Source organism: Trichosurus vulpecula, chromosome 3 (assembly GCF_011100635.1).
Source record: "Trichosurus vulpecula isolate mTriVul1 chromosome 3, mTriVul1.pri, whole genome shotgun sequence".
Taxonomy (NCBI): domain Eukaryota; kingdom Metazoa; phylum Chordata; class Mammalia; order Diprotodontia; family Phalangeridae; genus Trichosurus; species Trichosurus vulpecula.
In genome coordinates this window covers 287,040,105-287,055,901 of record NC_050575.1, presented here as the reverse complement: position 1 = coordinate 287,055,901, position 15,797 = coordinate 287,040,105, and the positions used below count along the sequence as shown (strand labels likewise).

The 15,797-nt window shown below is 36.8% G+C and overlaps 1 protein-coding gene across 1 annotated transcript in view; it reads right to left on the bottom strand.

The window, feature by feature from the left end:
* The window catches only part of ANAPC1 (anaphase promoting complex subunit 1), a 149,460-nt gene that overhangs the window by 14,073 nt on the left and 119,590 nt on the right, over positions 1-15,797 (bottom strand). The window contains exons 40-46 of the mRNA XM_036750871.1: positions 12,597-12,714; positions 11,657-11,734; positions 10,555-10,622; positions 9,094-9,232; positions 6,144-6,230; positions 3,805-3,900; positions 1,196-1,394 (exon numbers count right to left, since the gene is read on the bottom strand). Of these exons, the coding sequence (XP_036606766.1) occupies positions 1,196-1,394; positions 3,805-3,900; positions 6,144-6,230; positions 9,094-9,232; positions 10,555-10,622; positions 11,657-11,734; positions 12,597-12,714 (785 nt within the window). The remainder of the gene's footprint in view (positions 1-1,195; positions 1,395-3,804; positions 3,901-6,143; positions 6,231-9,093; positions 9,233-10,554; positions 10,623-11,656; positions 11,735-12,596; positions 12,715-15,797) is intronic.

Genomic DNA, 15,797 nt, shown 5'->3' with positions numbered 1-15,797 from the left:
TTGTTGCTTTCCACATGGGCTTCACATATAACTTCTTTTATGGCTTAGTTTTTATAGAAATGAGTTTCCCAGTAATTTGGGTTTGTTGTTATTCAGCTGTATCTGACTCTTTGTGATCCCATTTGGGGCTTTCTCGGCAAAGATTAGACTAGAGTGGTGCCATTTTCTTCTCCAGCATGTCCCCATTTTACAAATGAAGAACTGAGGATCTGTCCAGGGGTCACACAGCTAGTGAGTGTCTGAGGCCAGATTTGAACTCAGATCTTCCTGATTCCTGGCCTAGTGCTCTATCCACTGTATCAGCTAGCTGCCTCCTGGTGTCTCTGCCTGATTGGTTCCAACAATTACTACATTATATGGCATCTCCCTTTAAAGGAATAAAGAATTGTCAGTACTGTTTTAACTAAACCCAGCATTAGCTCACCCTGGCCAGCTGTGATTACATACATATTAAGAGCATCTAAGCAAATAAAGTAATAACAAAAATGAGGCAATGAAGAGTCAAAATGAAAACAAGCCTAACTACATTTAAAGCATGCAGCTTTTACATGAAACTTTTCTAGAAATTCTCATATCATTTGACTTATAAAAGAAATGACCCTTCCTATTATCATAATAAAATATTAATCCTCTCTGAATCAAATCTTTCTTTCCATGGGCACACTGGCAATGTTAACTACATGATCAAAGTTCTTAAAAATTCACTCATGGAGCTGAAAAAAAGACATTCATTCATCAGACCAATAACCATTCATTAAACACATACTGTATATGCAGCACTAATGTCTTTTTAGAAGAAGAAAATGATCCCCATTCTCAAGTTACTTCTAGTAGGTAAGACAAAGTAAGCACATAAGAAATAATTACAGGATGTATTCCCTAGTGTCCATATTCATAGTAAAGATATTTTTATGTACAAATGCCAGAAAAAGAAAACAAAGTTTAGAAGTATGACAATTACCTGTTTAGAATAAATACAGTTTTACTTGAAGCTTCAAATACAAAAGATATTGTCTGAGACTTGCTTTAGTACATTTTTCAGAAGATGTGATTAAAACAGGTATTCAGATTTCAGGTTACTAAAAAAGAAATGTTAATTCCTAGACAGGATTCTCCCCTCATTCAAGAAAACATGATTTTAAAAACACAGACACATTGTAGTTTAAAAATCAATGTTGCCTCATGTTTCATTTACCTTGTAACCACTGATCCAAAGCATTATCAATTGTACACTTCATCACAGGAAGGAATTCAGAGTTCATAAAAAGCCCTCGACTAGGGATCTTTTGCATTCTCTCCTGGTGGCTTCTGGAGCTGAAGAATTCTAATACCAACTTTATTTGCCAGAGTTCAAAAGTCTCAGATATTTCCCTTCTTTCTAGTCTTCTGACAGTCTTGAAAAGACAAAATACAAATAGTGATGTTTCATCTACCCAATTTTTATAAGTGAAATCACTGTATAAGGTTCCTATGCCAGAATTTAATACCTCAGGTGCACTAAAGAATACTCCATTTCCACGTGTCTCCAAGTGAGGAGGTCATTTTCCTCCCCTTTTTGGGTGGCTTTTACCCTACAGATGTGCCTATTAGTCAGTTGATAAACATTTATTAAACATCTACTATGTGTAGGCTACACTGTGCTATTACCGTTATTGTGTCCATCTGTCTGTCTTGGCAGATGGCATCTCTTTAATTTGGGTGCCAAGAAGAACCCCCATCAAGTTGAAATTAATCACCTTTGAAAAAACAAAGGTTAGTAAAACGATGGTGTATATAAAATATACCTGATTCCTAGCTTCAGTACCCTACAATTCTTGAGTCTACGGCAGTTCAAAATGTACATTCCTTGAGGAAGTTTCTTTTCTTGGCTTTGTATCCCCAGTGCCTCCATGCTGGAGGCACTTTTAAATGCCCCTTTTAAATATTTGCTGAATTTCAATCTCTCAAAATGAATAGAGACAACCAAACTTGGCAGGAAGAGAAACAGGCAGAATCTGAGAGGGAAAAGGTGAACAAAACATGAGCACTTCAATTCCAATATTCTGATATTTCTCAATCTTTCACTAAACGCAAAGCAGAGGAAAAGTCCCTACTCTTAAAAAGTGCATTCTAAGGTACTTTCATGGATAAGTAAACACAGAGTAATATGAAGAGGAAGAGAACACTAATGGGAGGGGAGAAAAGAGGATTTCCAAAAGGTGGTAGCTTCTGAGCGAAACCTTTAATTAAAGAAAAGTAAGGATTCTTAGAAGGCAGAGCTAGGGAGGAAGTGTGTTCTAGGCATCCAGGGCAGTTTACGTAAAGACAAGGGGGAGATAGCAGATGGAATACTAAGTTCTATGAATAACTACTATTTCAGTTTGGTGGGGAAAATAACAGGAAAAAGAAGCAATATGAGATATTTGGAAAAGTAGGCTGGAGACAGGTTGGAGAAGCCTTAATGTTAGGCTGAAGAACACAGAAGAAAAAGCAGCACAGATTAACCGTCTCTGGAGTCTTCTTGTTTTCAATAATCTGCTCAACCATCACTATGTGGTCAGTCTGAAGAAGCTGACCATGGACACCTGGAGGCAGCGGAGACAGGGCCAGGCCTGGAGTCAGGAAGACCTGAGGCGAGTCCTGCTTTAGACACTTACTAGCTGTGTGATCCTGGGCAAGTTATTTAACCACTGTCTGCCTCAGTTTCTCCATCTGTCAAATGGCAATAATAACAGCACCTATCTCAGAGTTGTTATGAGGATCAAATCAGACATTTGTAAAGTGCTTAGCACTCACAGGTACAGAGTAGGTGTAATGTTAGTGGCTATCATCATTATTATTATTATTGTTAAAATGAGGATTTTACCTCCCTCCATGTCTTTGAAAAGAGGCAGTTAGGTGACACCATACTGGACTTGGAGTCTAAAAGATCTGCTATAAAACCCAACCTCAGATCCTGAGGAGGTCACCTAACCACGGTCTGCCTCAGTTTCCTCACCTGTAAAATGGAGATAATAACGTCTACCTATGGGGTTATTGTGAGGATCAAATGAGTTAACATACATAAAGTGCTCTGCAAACCTTAAAGTGAAATATAAATGCTAGTTCTTACTATTCCTATTCCTTTTTTATTCTTTATTATAAAAGATAAATTTTTGGGAGAGAGTAGTACAGCAGTAAGTAAAAGTAACACAAAAATAAAGGATATGAATAAAAAGGTATTTTTGAAAAAAGATAGGTCTTATCAAGAAGGTTGCTTTGTTTAATATCTACCTTTTTCATCTACCTTTCATCTACCTAATATCTACCTTTTCGATGGTAGAAATTTCATCATTAAAGATTAATTTACTGGTTTGTTTTAGTCCCTGTTAAAAAGCAAATACTTTAGGTAGGAAAACGATTAAGTTTTATCAGTCATTTTTACCTTTGTATGAATGAGTTTATCTGATTAGTTCCTAGGAGTGTTTGATAGAGGAAAATATGAAGCAACCAGATATCTGAAGAGAATGAGAAGAAAAAGGCTTCCCCAAAGGAAGAATAGAAGGGAAGACAGGAAACATTGAAGGCATACTTTGCCTACTTTACAAAATTATATAGAGCAACCCTTTAACAATATTATCATCCCTATTCTTAACGTGCAGGGATGATTCTTTTTCTTTTAATTATGGTATGAATATTTGATGACCTTGAACATATTTAGAAGATGCTTATTTCTGCAAAGACTATAGAAACCAATAAGGTAAGAATAACAAACTTCACTGGCAAGAAACACAAAATCACATCAAAACATTTTTCCCCCAAACCCTCTCTCTACTCATCAAGTACCTGATCTATTGCTATGTATGCAGGCAGCATCTCTGGATTCTCCTGAGTGACACATTCATACAATATTGAAGAAAAGAGATCAAGAATCTCCTGTTTCTGAAAGACACAAATTGCATACTGTATGTACAGAATACAGATATATTCTTCATTGAATAAATATTTATTAAGTATCTCCTGTGCACAGCATTATGCTAGATATCATAAAGGATACTAAAGTATGACAGTCTCCTTTCTTAAATAAGTGTCCTACAATCTACTTGAGACTGAAACATACCTGAAACCTAAAAGACAATAAAGGATAATTTGGATGAATCTAATATTTCAAAGATATGGGATTTCAGAGACGTATTTTGTCTCCAAAACAGATTATGAACTCTCCTTGAGAGCTGTTGTGGCCCAAAGCCAACAAGTATACCATCAGCTTGAGGCTAATTTGGTGAGGAGGCCCTCTAAATGACAGACATTAAGTTTTTCCAAACATCTGCCAGAATGTCTATTCTACTGGCACAACCCCTAAGTATCTAGGGTCACCTCTAAACCACAACAAGGCATCAGTTAACTGGATTATGCTGCAAAAATGAATGGCACAAAAAAAGGTGTTATAGGAATTCAGAAATGAGAAATATCAACAAAGGATGGAATGAACAGGCAAGATACCATGAAGGAGATGAAATCTGAAAGGTATAGTAAGAAGAGAATCAGACACAACAGAGGAGAAAAGTCATTGAAAGAGTGGAGGGAAAGGTGGGGATAGGGGAATACAGGTGAAGGTCTAGAAGAGTCAAACCAAAATTGCTTGGAGTGTTAGAAGGGGAGAGGAGTGTGAGGACAGTATGCTGGTTAGATTGAAAGGTTTATATTGAGTAGTGGGAGAAATGAGTAATAAGAAGTTCTAGAATGAGAAATAGGATGAAAATGGTATTTTTCTAAAATCAAACAATATGTATAAGATGGATTATAAAAAGAACAAACTAAATGATTGATTTAATTTTTGTGGTGATATTCGGTTCTCAATATTTCCATTTTCTTCTGATGCTTTTCTCAGAGACAGCATTCGTGAAATGTAAGTGTAAGAATACTATATGTATCGTGGCTAGTCTTAAACTTTATCTTCCAATGTAATTTTTGTTGTCCTTATTTATGTCTAACTTTGAATTGAAGTTATTGAATATCAAAGTACATATGTCCTTAATTTTGAGGATCTTATTTAAGTTCTTTAAAACTTCTCTATCTCTCTACCCTTTGCAACAGCTATTGGTACATAAGCTGCAAGTATCTTCATGATGGTCTCTTCTGAAAATACTCATCATGAACACTGCAATATGAAAAGACCAATGTCTCACAAAATATACTTCTTGTTGTCTTTGGATGGATGATGAAACCAACTCCACCAACTCCTTTATTCGCCCTTCCAAGAAAAACCATGAGCAACTTCTGTATGTCTCCTAGTTTGGTTTATAGTGAGAATGTTGAAGTGGACATAATTGATTCCTCCAGGAGTATATTCAGTTACTGGACAAGGATTTAACATTTAGACACCACCCTGTAAGTTAATGTAGCACTTCGCAATCTTGTCCACTATTCTTACATACCATCACCACAAGAGGAGGCCACACAGGACTGAGGGCTTTTTTTTTTAAACATTTTTTTGCTTCCTGAGCAGCTATGATCAAACAATTCATCACCAAGTGGCCAGCCTACTGGTGATGGGCTTTTCTATACTTAATTAAATTGGTTCTTGGAAAGCAGATAATTGCAGAGGTTATACTGGAAGCTCTTTTCAACACAGTACTACCTGCCAGGGCTATACTCCCACTGGCATAGCCTTTGAAAACTCAAGGTCACAACGAAATGAACTTTGTGCTGGTGGTAGTATTATGACCAGTAAAACAAGTAGAATTATGTAGGATGGACAGTAAATTAACGGAACATATTATCTCAAGAGATATTTGCAGCTGAAAACAGAAATCTAAATTCAAAAGTCTCAGATAAATTCAGGTAGAGATCCACGAGAAAAGGAGGTTTTTGAGAGTATATCCCTAACTTCTTGAAATTGCTATCAGGAATGATAAAAGACCTTTTTCTAATCATTCTTTAATGTCACTATCAGAACATGAGGCTATAAATGGACTGCTAGTTTAATTTTGAATCCATTTCTTATATTCTTAAATTCAGGTAATGAGGCTTTAAGACTATGGGCAATTCTTTCTCTGTTTTATAAAGAAATGTTTCACTTCTAATGCTTTCAGTCTCTCAAAGGTTAAAAATTGTTTGTTATTGTCCAAAAACCAACAGGAGAAACAACGAAAAACATCAGGAATGGTGTTTTAGTAAAATACCTGGCCCAAGTTCACAGTTGGTTTGCAGAAATATTCAGCAAATGACAAAAGTGCTGGATCAGAGGTGAAAGCTGAAATAGCTTCTGGCTAAAAGAAAATAAAATGTAAATAAGCTCCAGGAGTTTACTCATTGCTCAAACATAAAACACATACAATTATAACAGACCTTTTCTTCTCTTGAACTACATTTGTCTAAAACTCATGTTAGGCCCAAATAAAAAACTTGATGGAATTTAATCAAGTTCCTGCTAAAAGAATATGTTAAACATCTGGACAAGTATGAAATTAGCCTGCAGACCTATTAAACACTAACCATGAAAAAAACCCCTCCTAATCCCCTCAAAGGGACCATACAGCCCTAGTTCTGTGCACTCTCAATGCCTGACTAAAATAATTCCAAGACTGAGGAAAAGATTTAACTATTAAAAAAGCCAAACAAACAAAAATCATACTGAAAGTAGGAAAGAGTAACTAAAAATAAGTCAGAAAACAGGTGCTTTCAGTGTATGTCTGCTTTTTTCAAAACACCAGATACAGAGCTAGAAAGGACTTCAGAGACCATCCAGAACAGTAGTGTCAAACTCAAATATAAACAAAGGGCATATTGACTCACAAAACCACAAATTAACATTATCCATGTTGTACTGTATTTTTATTTCTTTGGTTAAACATTTCTCAATTATATTTCAATCTAGTTCAGACTGCACTCAGGACTCATGACTTCCAGGTCTCAAGTTTGACACCTCTGATCTAGAACACCCTCTCCACCCACATCCCATTTCAACGGTGAAGAAACTAAGACCCTGGGAAGTTAGGTTACTTGTCCTAGGTCACACAGGTAGCAAGAGTAGAGGTAAGGTTTGAATCCAGAACCTAGGAACTTAGAGAACGAGAGCTCTTTCATTATACCACACCATCTCCTTCCTGATGTCATGAGAATGGACAAACGACAATGACAACAACAACCTCTCTCTCCTCTGTCCGCGTAGAGAATCATAACAATGCCTGCGGGTGCTCTACCCAAAGGAATATAAATTTTAATCCCTGAAACTTGGCAAGATATCTTGGGACTTGGGGGCTAGATTTCTTTTTTATGGACATCCCTTAAATCCAAATCACTCTGGCTCTCGCTGACTGGCCAACAATAGGTCCCAAATCAAGCCTCACTTGGTCATTATTTGGATTCAGATGGCTCAGAGTGAGTGTAAATAGCAATTGTTTCTGTTTTGACCAGAAACCCTGAGGACCTTCCCCTCCTAGAATGATTTTTTTTTTGACTAGGTAAAAGAGGCCATTCTTTGTCTCATTTTTACCTAGCCTTAATCACTGAATGAGTGTGGCCTCAGACAAACTGAGACCAGGGAAAGACCTTAGTTTAAAAAGGCAAAGACCTCCCAGTGCATCCAGGGCCATCTCCAGTCATCCTGATCTCTATCTTGCCATTGGACCAAGGTGGCTGAGGGGGAGAGAATGAGGCTGGTGACTTTTCACAGCCCTCTCTCACTTAAATCCAATTCACTTTCAAGTCATGGCATCTCCTTCCTGATGTCATGGTCCTCTTCAAGAACGAAGGACAAACAATAAACAACAACAATCTATTTCTAAAGTCTTGTGGAGCAGAGACATACAGAAACATCTTCTAAACTTTGTATACTTCTCCCTTCACTTTGGACTTTAACATAATTATTTATGATTTTTATTTTCAGAGAAGGTTAGGCATTAGTAAATTTATCCTTGACTTTGTGCCTGTATTACATAAAGCACTGTATAAATACAGGCATATGTATATGCATGTATGTATAATTGCAGACAGTAAACTTCTCCCAACAAATCCTTTGCCAGTGCCTCTCACGTAAGCTAATGAACAATTTCCTCAACTTCATTTAGCCAAACAAAATCTAATAAGGTAAAATAGTCAATCAAATTTATTAAACATCAAGGACAGTAAGGCCTAATATATTAGTACTAGTTGATCTTTGCATGCTGAATAGAGGGCTGTACTGGAGTCAGGAAAACTTGAATTCAAATTCTACTGCAATCACTTATTAACAGAGTGATCCCTGGGTTAAGTCGCTTAACCTCCTTCCGCCTCAGTTTCTTCATCTGTAAAATGAGAATAGTTATAGCACCAACCTCACAGCGTTCTGAAGATCAAGTGAGATATTTGTAGTGCTATGCATACTCTCAAGCACTTTACAAATGCTACATATTATCATTATCATCACTGCCACTAACGCAGTTTAGAAAGCATTAAGAAATGTTGTTTTTTTTTAAAAATTAATGCCCACTGCTTTGAGAAGCAAAGCACCAATCCTATTCTTCTCAATACCCATTTGCATATGGCGACTGATTTTTTTTTGAAGTTTTTTGACTACATCTTGAAAGTGGTGTCTGCTTTAGACATTTATTCTCAACGATAGGAACTTAAAGGTTAAAGATTTGAGAGTAGTTGCTTTATGGCAGGATTACTCATTTTTTAAAACTTCTAAAATTTTTATGTTAATATCAAATATACAATTGTATTAGAAAAAGGAAAGTCTGATTTTTTTGTGACCTTTACACTCAAAGAGATGAAATCTGAACAAATGAAAGGACAAAAGGAGGAAGTGGCAGACAATACTAGACAAAAGACAAACCCTGACCAGTACCAGAATTAGCTAATGAGATAAACTAAGTTCCTAAAAAGCAGTGATTTCCTTTTGTAATGTTATTAACATACAATGCGCCATTCTATCTGCTGCTAGAAGGTAAATATTAATAAGAAGGCTGGCAGGTTCGCCTAAAGTGTCCCATAAACACCAAGCCCTATTCAACAAATTAGTCTTTCACTTCAAAGTTACTTGGAGGCTCAGCAACAAACCACAAGAGTCACCCAGAAAAAAAGTTTGAAGGCCAAGAGAAACTGGGGCCGTGACTACTCTTTCTCTCCTTTTTTGCTTATCACCATTACCTTGAAAGCCCTGGCTTCAGAATTCCTGTGGGTAACTGTTTGAGCTAACAAACTTTGCCAGCCCATTGGATCTTCCTTATAGGAGAGTTGCCCCGCCCTGAGTTTCACGTATAAAACCCCATCCTTGGAAAGGATTGATCTGGAAGAAAACAAGACCAAATTTAGTATACACTATTACTGGTAGTTCTTGGTAGTTAAAAAGTGTGGTGTTTTGCAGTATAATGAATGCTCACATGTTCGCAGAGCCTAAGGTAGTTCCTGGAGGAAAACAAGGCTGTTGGATTAGAAAAACATGCTACTTCTCATTTCTGTTACTTTTTGTCTGGATTATGGGGGAGGATAGAACATTGTGACTATTCCTCCTTAATCTTAGTACCTTCCCTCTTTTGACATTTCTAATTCATCCTGTTATCTATCTTATTTGTAGAGAGTTATTTGCATACTGTCTCCTCTACTAGACTGAGATCTTTGACAGCAGGGATTGTTTGCTGCCTTCCTTTGTATCCCCAGTGCTTAGCACAGTGCCTGGCATATAGCAGCTGATTAATAAATGTTCGATGACTTGACCTGACTTATCTTGATTCTGCTACTAGCTATATAACATTGGGAAAGTCATTTAACTGCTCAGTTTTGGCACCTTTAAGAAATTGGGACAATAATACCTGTTATACCAATCTCACAGATTTTTGTGAGAACAAAACTGATTTGTAAATATATGCATATGTATATGCATGTACGTATAATTATAGAGAGCAGAACACTATATAGATAGCAGTAAAATATAAAATCCTTGAAGACAGTGTGTTTCATTTTTGACACCCAGAACCTAGTACAGTGTTATGAATGTAGTATGTACTCACTGTTTATTGAACTGAATCATCATATTATTTTAGAATCAGTGCTGAAAGAAGCTTTGTGGGTCACTTAGTCCAACTTACTATCCAATTACAGGGAAACCCTTAAAAAAACAACCCAGGTCCTCTATGTTCATGACATGTGCTTCAATTACATCATACTTCCAGTGATAAATATTTTTATAATGTATCCTATTCCAATACTGAACAGATCAAACTGTTAGGATGTTCTTCTAATATTGAATTGAAATCATCCTCCTACTGCCTCAACCATAGTTCTCCCTGAACTATCCAGAATACATTTAATCTCTTTTTCCAAATGTCAAATTAACCATCAATAGAGACAATTACACCACTGTCCTAATGAAAGTAAATTCAAATTCCTAAATAAATCTAAAATAGATATATAAGGTTGTAAAGCCCTAAATTTAAACATATTTTTATCTTACTTATAAAATGAAACAGGCCTACAAAATATTTCATTCTAAAGATTAAGATATAACAAATAATATCCTGATTATTAATTTGTTTAAATAAACACTTTTCTATCTGAGCATTTTCTCCTATACTCCACAAAAGAGTATGACACAGATTTCAATGTACTTACTTCAAGTGGTGTGTTCCTTTACTTAAGTCTATAAGCAATTCCCAATATCGTGGGCCCTTCACTTTAATCTGTCAAGATAAATATAAATAGAGGTAAGCTATTATGTATATTACTTAGAGTAAGAAAGATTCAGATTATTTGGAAGAAATGAGACTAATAAAAACTGGAATGCACCTCTCGGGTAGCTAAGTGGATTTATTTCAAACTGCTGTGGGATGTAACCAGATGAATTCCTTTTGCCATCAGGGCTGCCTATCTCCACTCCCAGCCAATCTCCATGAAGCTACCAAAGTGATTTTCCTAAAATGCAGGTCAGATATATTATTCCCCCTACTCAATAAATTCCACTGGCTTCCTGTTGCTGCCAGGATCAAATACAAAATGCTCCTATTTGGCATTCAAAATCCTTCATAACCTAGCCTCCTCCCACCTTCCCAGTCTTCTCATACCTCACTGCCCAACACATACTCTTCAATCCAGCGACAATGGCCTCCTAGCTGTTATGCAAATAAGACACTCCATCTCTCTACTACGGGCATTTTCTCTGGCTGTCCCCCATGCATGGAAACACTCTCCCTCCTCCACTCCAACTACTGATGACCCAGGCTTCCTTTAAGTCCCAACTAAAATTTCATCCTCTACAGGAAGCCTTCCCTAAGCCCTATTAATTCGAGTACTTTGCCTCTTTTAATTATTTCCTATTAATCTTATATGTCACTCACTTTGTATATATTTGTTTGCATGTTGTTTCCTCTCTTAAACTGTAAGCTCCTTGAGGCCTCTTTTGTATCCCCAAGTGCTTAGCACAGTGGCAACCACATAGCAGTTGCTTAATAAATGTGTACTGATTATTATTCAAAATCTCTAGGAAAGGAAATATAATAACCTCACTCCATGACCCGTTTGGCATCTTAAAACTTGTGGATCTTGAAATTCCTTATTTCTACTGTCATTACTAGGCTATCATCTTCGATAATGCGGGAAGAAGGGGGAAAGGAACAATTTCACTAATTTTCACATGTTCAGTGTTATTCTGATTAAATTAAACATTAGGTAGGCACATATTCACAAATGGAAGTACTCAAATCTTGTCCCAATTTACCTGCTTTAAAAGGTGAAGCTCAGGAAGAAGAGTAGGTGCCATTAGCTCTTCTGTTGTTTCTTCATACCACTGAGTGCCCTTTATAACATCCAAAGAACAAGAGCTCAGTACAATGTGCTCGGTGGAAGCCAGAATGTAAAAAAGGCTCAATTTCCCACTGATTCTGTTATTAAATGTCCCATTTTTTTTAAAGCGGCCAAAACTGACATTGTCCTCTAATTTAAATGTACATAATATGAACAAAGGATATGCTGGTTTGTAATCTAATTGTGCATATTAAATCACTAATCCCTGAATAAGATTCCCAAGCTACCTAGTGCTCTGAAGTATCATGCTAGACAGTCTAGGAAGGATACAAAGTGTAGTAGCTCTTATATTACAGTTTTTTTAGTCATGTAAAAAATACAACATCTTCAATCAAGAAAGCGTAAGTGAAAAACAGTGTGAGAGATCATATAGACCTCAGATGACACTTTTTTACACAAATACAAAAAGGCATCAAACACAGCTTGATCAGATTCACTTACCAGGATAAGGTACCAGTGTCATATTCATAACCAGAATTTTTACTGTACAAGAGACTACAGGTTTTATGGGAACCATCCTACCTTCAATTCTAGCATTCAGGGGTGAAAGAGATCTTAGGTCTCTAATCTTATCTTACCTAGTCCAACCCCTTCAATTTACAGAAGATAAAACTCAGGCCCAAGGAAGGAAAGGACCAAAGCTGTGATTCTAACCCAAGTCCTTGATTTGGAATCCCTCTTTCTACTATATCATACTGTCTGCATAATTCTAGCTACTTATTTAAAGAGATTAACCCAGATGCATCGTAGTAAGGAATGATCGTGGAAAACTGGTGAGATAAACCCTAGGGCATGAATTGAGTTGTGTATGGGATGGGGAAGGAATGGGAGGATTGGAAGAAAAAAAAAATTACCTTGTAGGTAACCTCTAATAATGCATAGCAAGGAGTATTTGTATCTACATCAACAGGCACAAGAAGTCTTGGTTCTGCTGCTAGTACATACAAGTGTCGAAGAGCCTGGAGATGATACCTATTGACAGAAAATACAAGTGTGTGGTTAGGAAAACTGTATAGTTCCTAAAATTTTCATTTGTCTGCAAGCCCAAAATGAGAGCAATAATAACAGCCATCTGTAATCTGTTTCTGTAACTAGTGCTTCATCTTAACACTTGTTTAGGGAACAGAAGAACACCAAAGAGAGATCCTATGCAAACCTTTAGTCTGCCAACACTTACCAACCTCATTTGCTTGTCTGAAAAGCACATGATTTAACCCAGTTATAGGTCAACACTTTCCACATTCTCACTTTAACTGAAACTTAGTTGTCTGGATCCTCATCACCTATTCAGTGAGGTTTGAATTCCTCTACCTAGAATGTGAGGTCCTCTAACAACATGGCACTACCTTACCTTTGACCATATTAGTCTTGTCCACTCCCCTACATGCACTCTACTGTCCAGCCAAATTGACCTTCTTATTGTTCTTCTTTCCATCTCCTGCCACCAAACCTTTTTACTGGCCCTCTGCTTCATCAAAGAGTCAGCTTATCACTCAATAGCTCTCCCATCCTTCACAGCTGAAGTCCTAAACATAAACTGCAATTTGGCTTCAGCTCTCATTACCCAACTGAAACTGCTCTCTCCAAAGCTGCCAATAATCTCTCAGCTGCCAGATCTGACCACTTTTTCTCAATCCTCATCTTTCTCTATGTCTCTGAAGCACCATCCTCTCCTCCTAGATACTCTCATCTGTCTGGGTTCTCATGGCACTGCAGCTCTTCTGGTTCACCTCTTACCTGTCTGACCGCTCCTCCTCTGCTGGATCTAAATCCACGCCCCCACCCAGTCATTATGGGGGTGGTGTTCCAAGGTTCTGTGCTACGCCCTCTTCTCTCTCTATAGTCTAACTTCATGAATTCATCACTCTCAAAGGTTAAATTTATGTCCTTGCAGATGACTGTCTTAGACTGTCCTGAGCTCTAGTGCTATATTACCAACTGATTATTAGATATTCCAAACTAGACGTCCCACAGACATCTGAAACTCAACATGTCTAAAACAGAACTCATTTTCCCCTCAAACACAACCCTCTTCTACACTTTCCTATTAATAGTGAGGGAGCCACTATCCTCCAAATCACTCAGGTCCATCCTTGACTCCATCTTTTCTCAACAATTTATTTTCAATCATTAGCCAAATCTTGACATTTTAGCCTCCACAACAACACTCAAATACATGCCTATCTCTCCATCCACACAGCTACCATTCTAGGTCTGTACAGCATTGTCACCCTGCCAGACTACTGCAATAACTTCTCGATTGGTCTCTGACTCAAGTGTCTCCTCTTTCCACTCCACCCTCCACAAAGATGCCAAAGTGACTTTCCTATAGCATAAATCCTAAGGCACATATTGTACTTTCTTAATCAATAAACTTAACATCTGAAGCTCTTTATAACCTAGTCCTTCCCTTTTTTCCCTAGTCTTATTATAGAATATTCCCCCATGTACTCTCCTACCCAGCCAAACTGGTTTTCTTCCTATTCCTCTTACACAGTACTCCATCTCCTAATCTGTATGTTTGCACTGTCTGCCTGCCTCTCAGAATTGCTGGTTTCTTTCAAAAGTTAGTGTATCTTCTACATGAGGCCTTTCCTGATTGCCCCTAGTTGCTAGTACCTTCCTTCACTCCCTCCAAAACTGTCTTTGATCTACTCTGTCTATATCTTATATGTACCCATACATGGGTACTTTTGTTTCCCCAATAGAATGCAAGCTACTCAAGAGTAAACACTATTTTCGCTCTTGTCTTTGTATTCATTCCCAGCTTCTATTGCAGTGTTTGGTAAAATGAAAGTGCATAATAAATGCTTACTGATGGATTTCTATTTTTGATGTTCCTTGCTGACACAATCAGATCATTAGCTAGTTAGAGGAAAGGTCAAAAGTAATAATCAATTAGAAAAAGGGAGAAAAATGAGAAAATTAAATGAAAATTTTAAAATGAGAAAATTAAATTAAAATTAAATAAAGTAGAATTTCTTTAACTGAAATTATTATTTATTTCTATTCATCATAAGTCCTGCCAAGTTAAATGAATAAGTATCCTATGAGAGGTTTACTGTTTGAAAATCTGAAAGACATAAGAACTTTGATCAATGAAATGACCAATCATCATTTCAGAGGACTGATGAAAAAACATGCTACCCACTTCCTGAAAGAAAGGTGATGGACTCAAAATACAGAATGAGGCATACATTTCTGAACATGGCAAATGCAGGAAATTTGTCTTACTTGACTGTGAATATTTGTTATAAAGTCTTCAGCTTGCTTTTTTCTTTTTCAATTGTAGAGGGAAGTGGAAGAGAAAATGTGTTTGCTAGTTGAAAAACACTAAATTTTTAAAACAGTTTTATTGTTGATTGTGGTCATACTATAAAATTAACTTTGCTATCTATCTCAGCTGCTAGCCATTCTTCCATTTAACAGGAACATAGCTGTTTTCTATTTTCATTTATACTGACAATGGCAATATGGATGTGGTTCAATTTCTCCAATAATGCAACTAGGTCATTAGACAAAGATCACATATTAAGAGTACTAACAATTAAATACATGTGTACTTAATGCATTTGATAAACTGTGCAAATTTTAACATTCTTCTTTTTCTGTTGCTTTGCCAAAAATGCTGGAGTGCAAGGAGAATGTAGAGGACTGTGGTTTCATGGGACATCATAAATAACACCTTTATCATCTAGTAACTAGATAATCTTATGGTAATGAGCCTCTCCATATTTAGCTATATTTCTTCAGAAAGCAAACTCTATAGAAAAACAATCAAAATCTTTCCAGATTCATACGATTTCTAAAGCAGAATATGCCACTATCATAGTCTTTAGAGACTAGGGTCATCACTGCCATCTGCACACTAGAAGACACTGCAATTAGACACTTATGGAGGAAAATGAGGCTTAATGAGGATACAAATAAAGTCCTACATTTATCATGTTTTTAAAAATCATCTGAACAGACATGGAATGAGAAGGCATGAAGAAACAGTTTATGTGACTTACAGCCATATGGCAATTTGTTTCTAAGCTCAGATCGACCTTGTC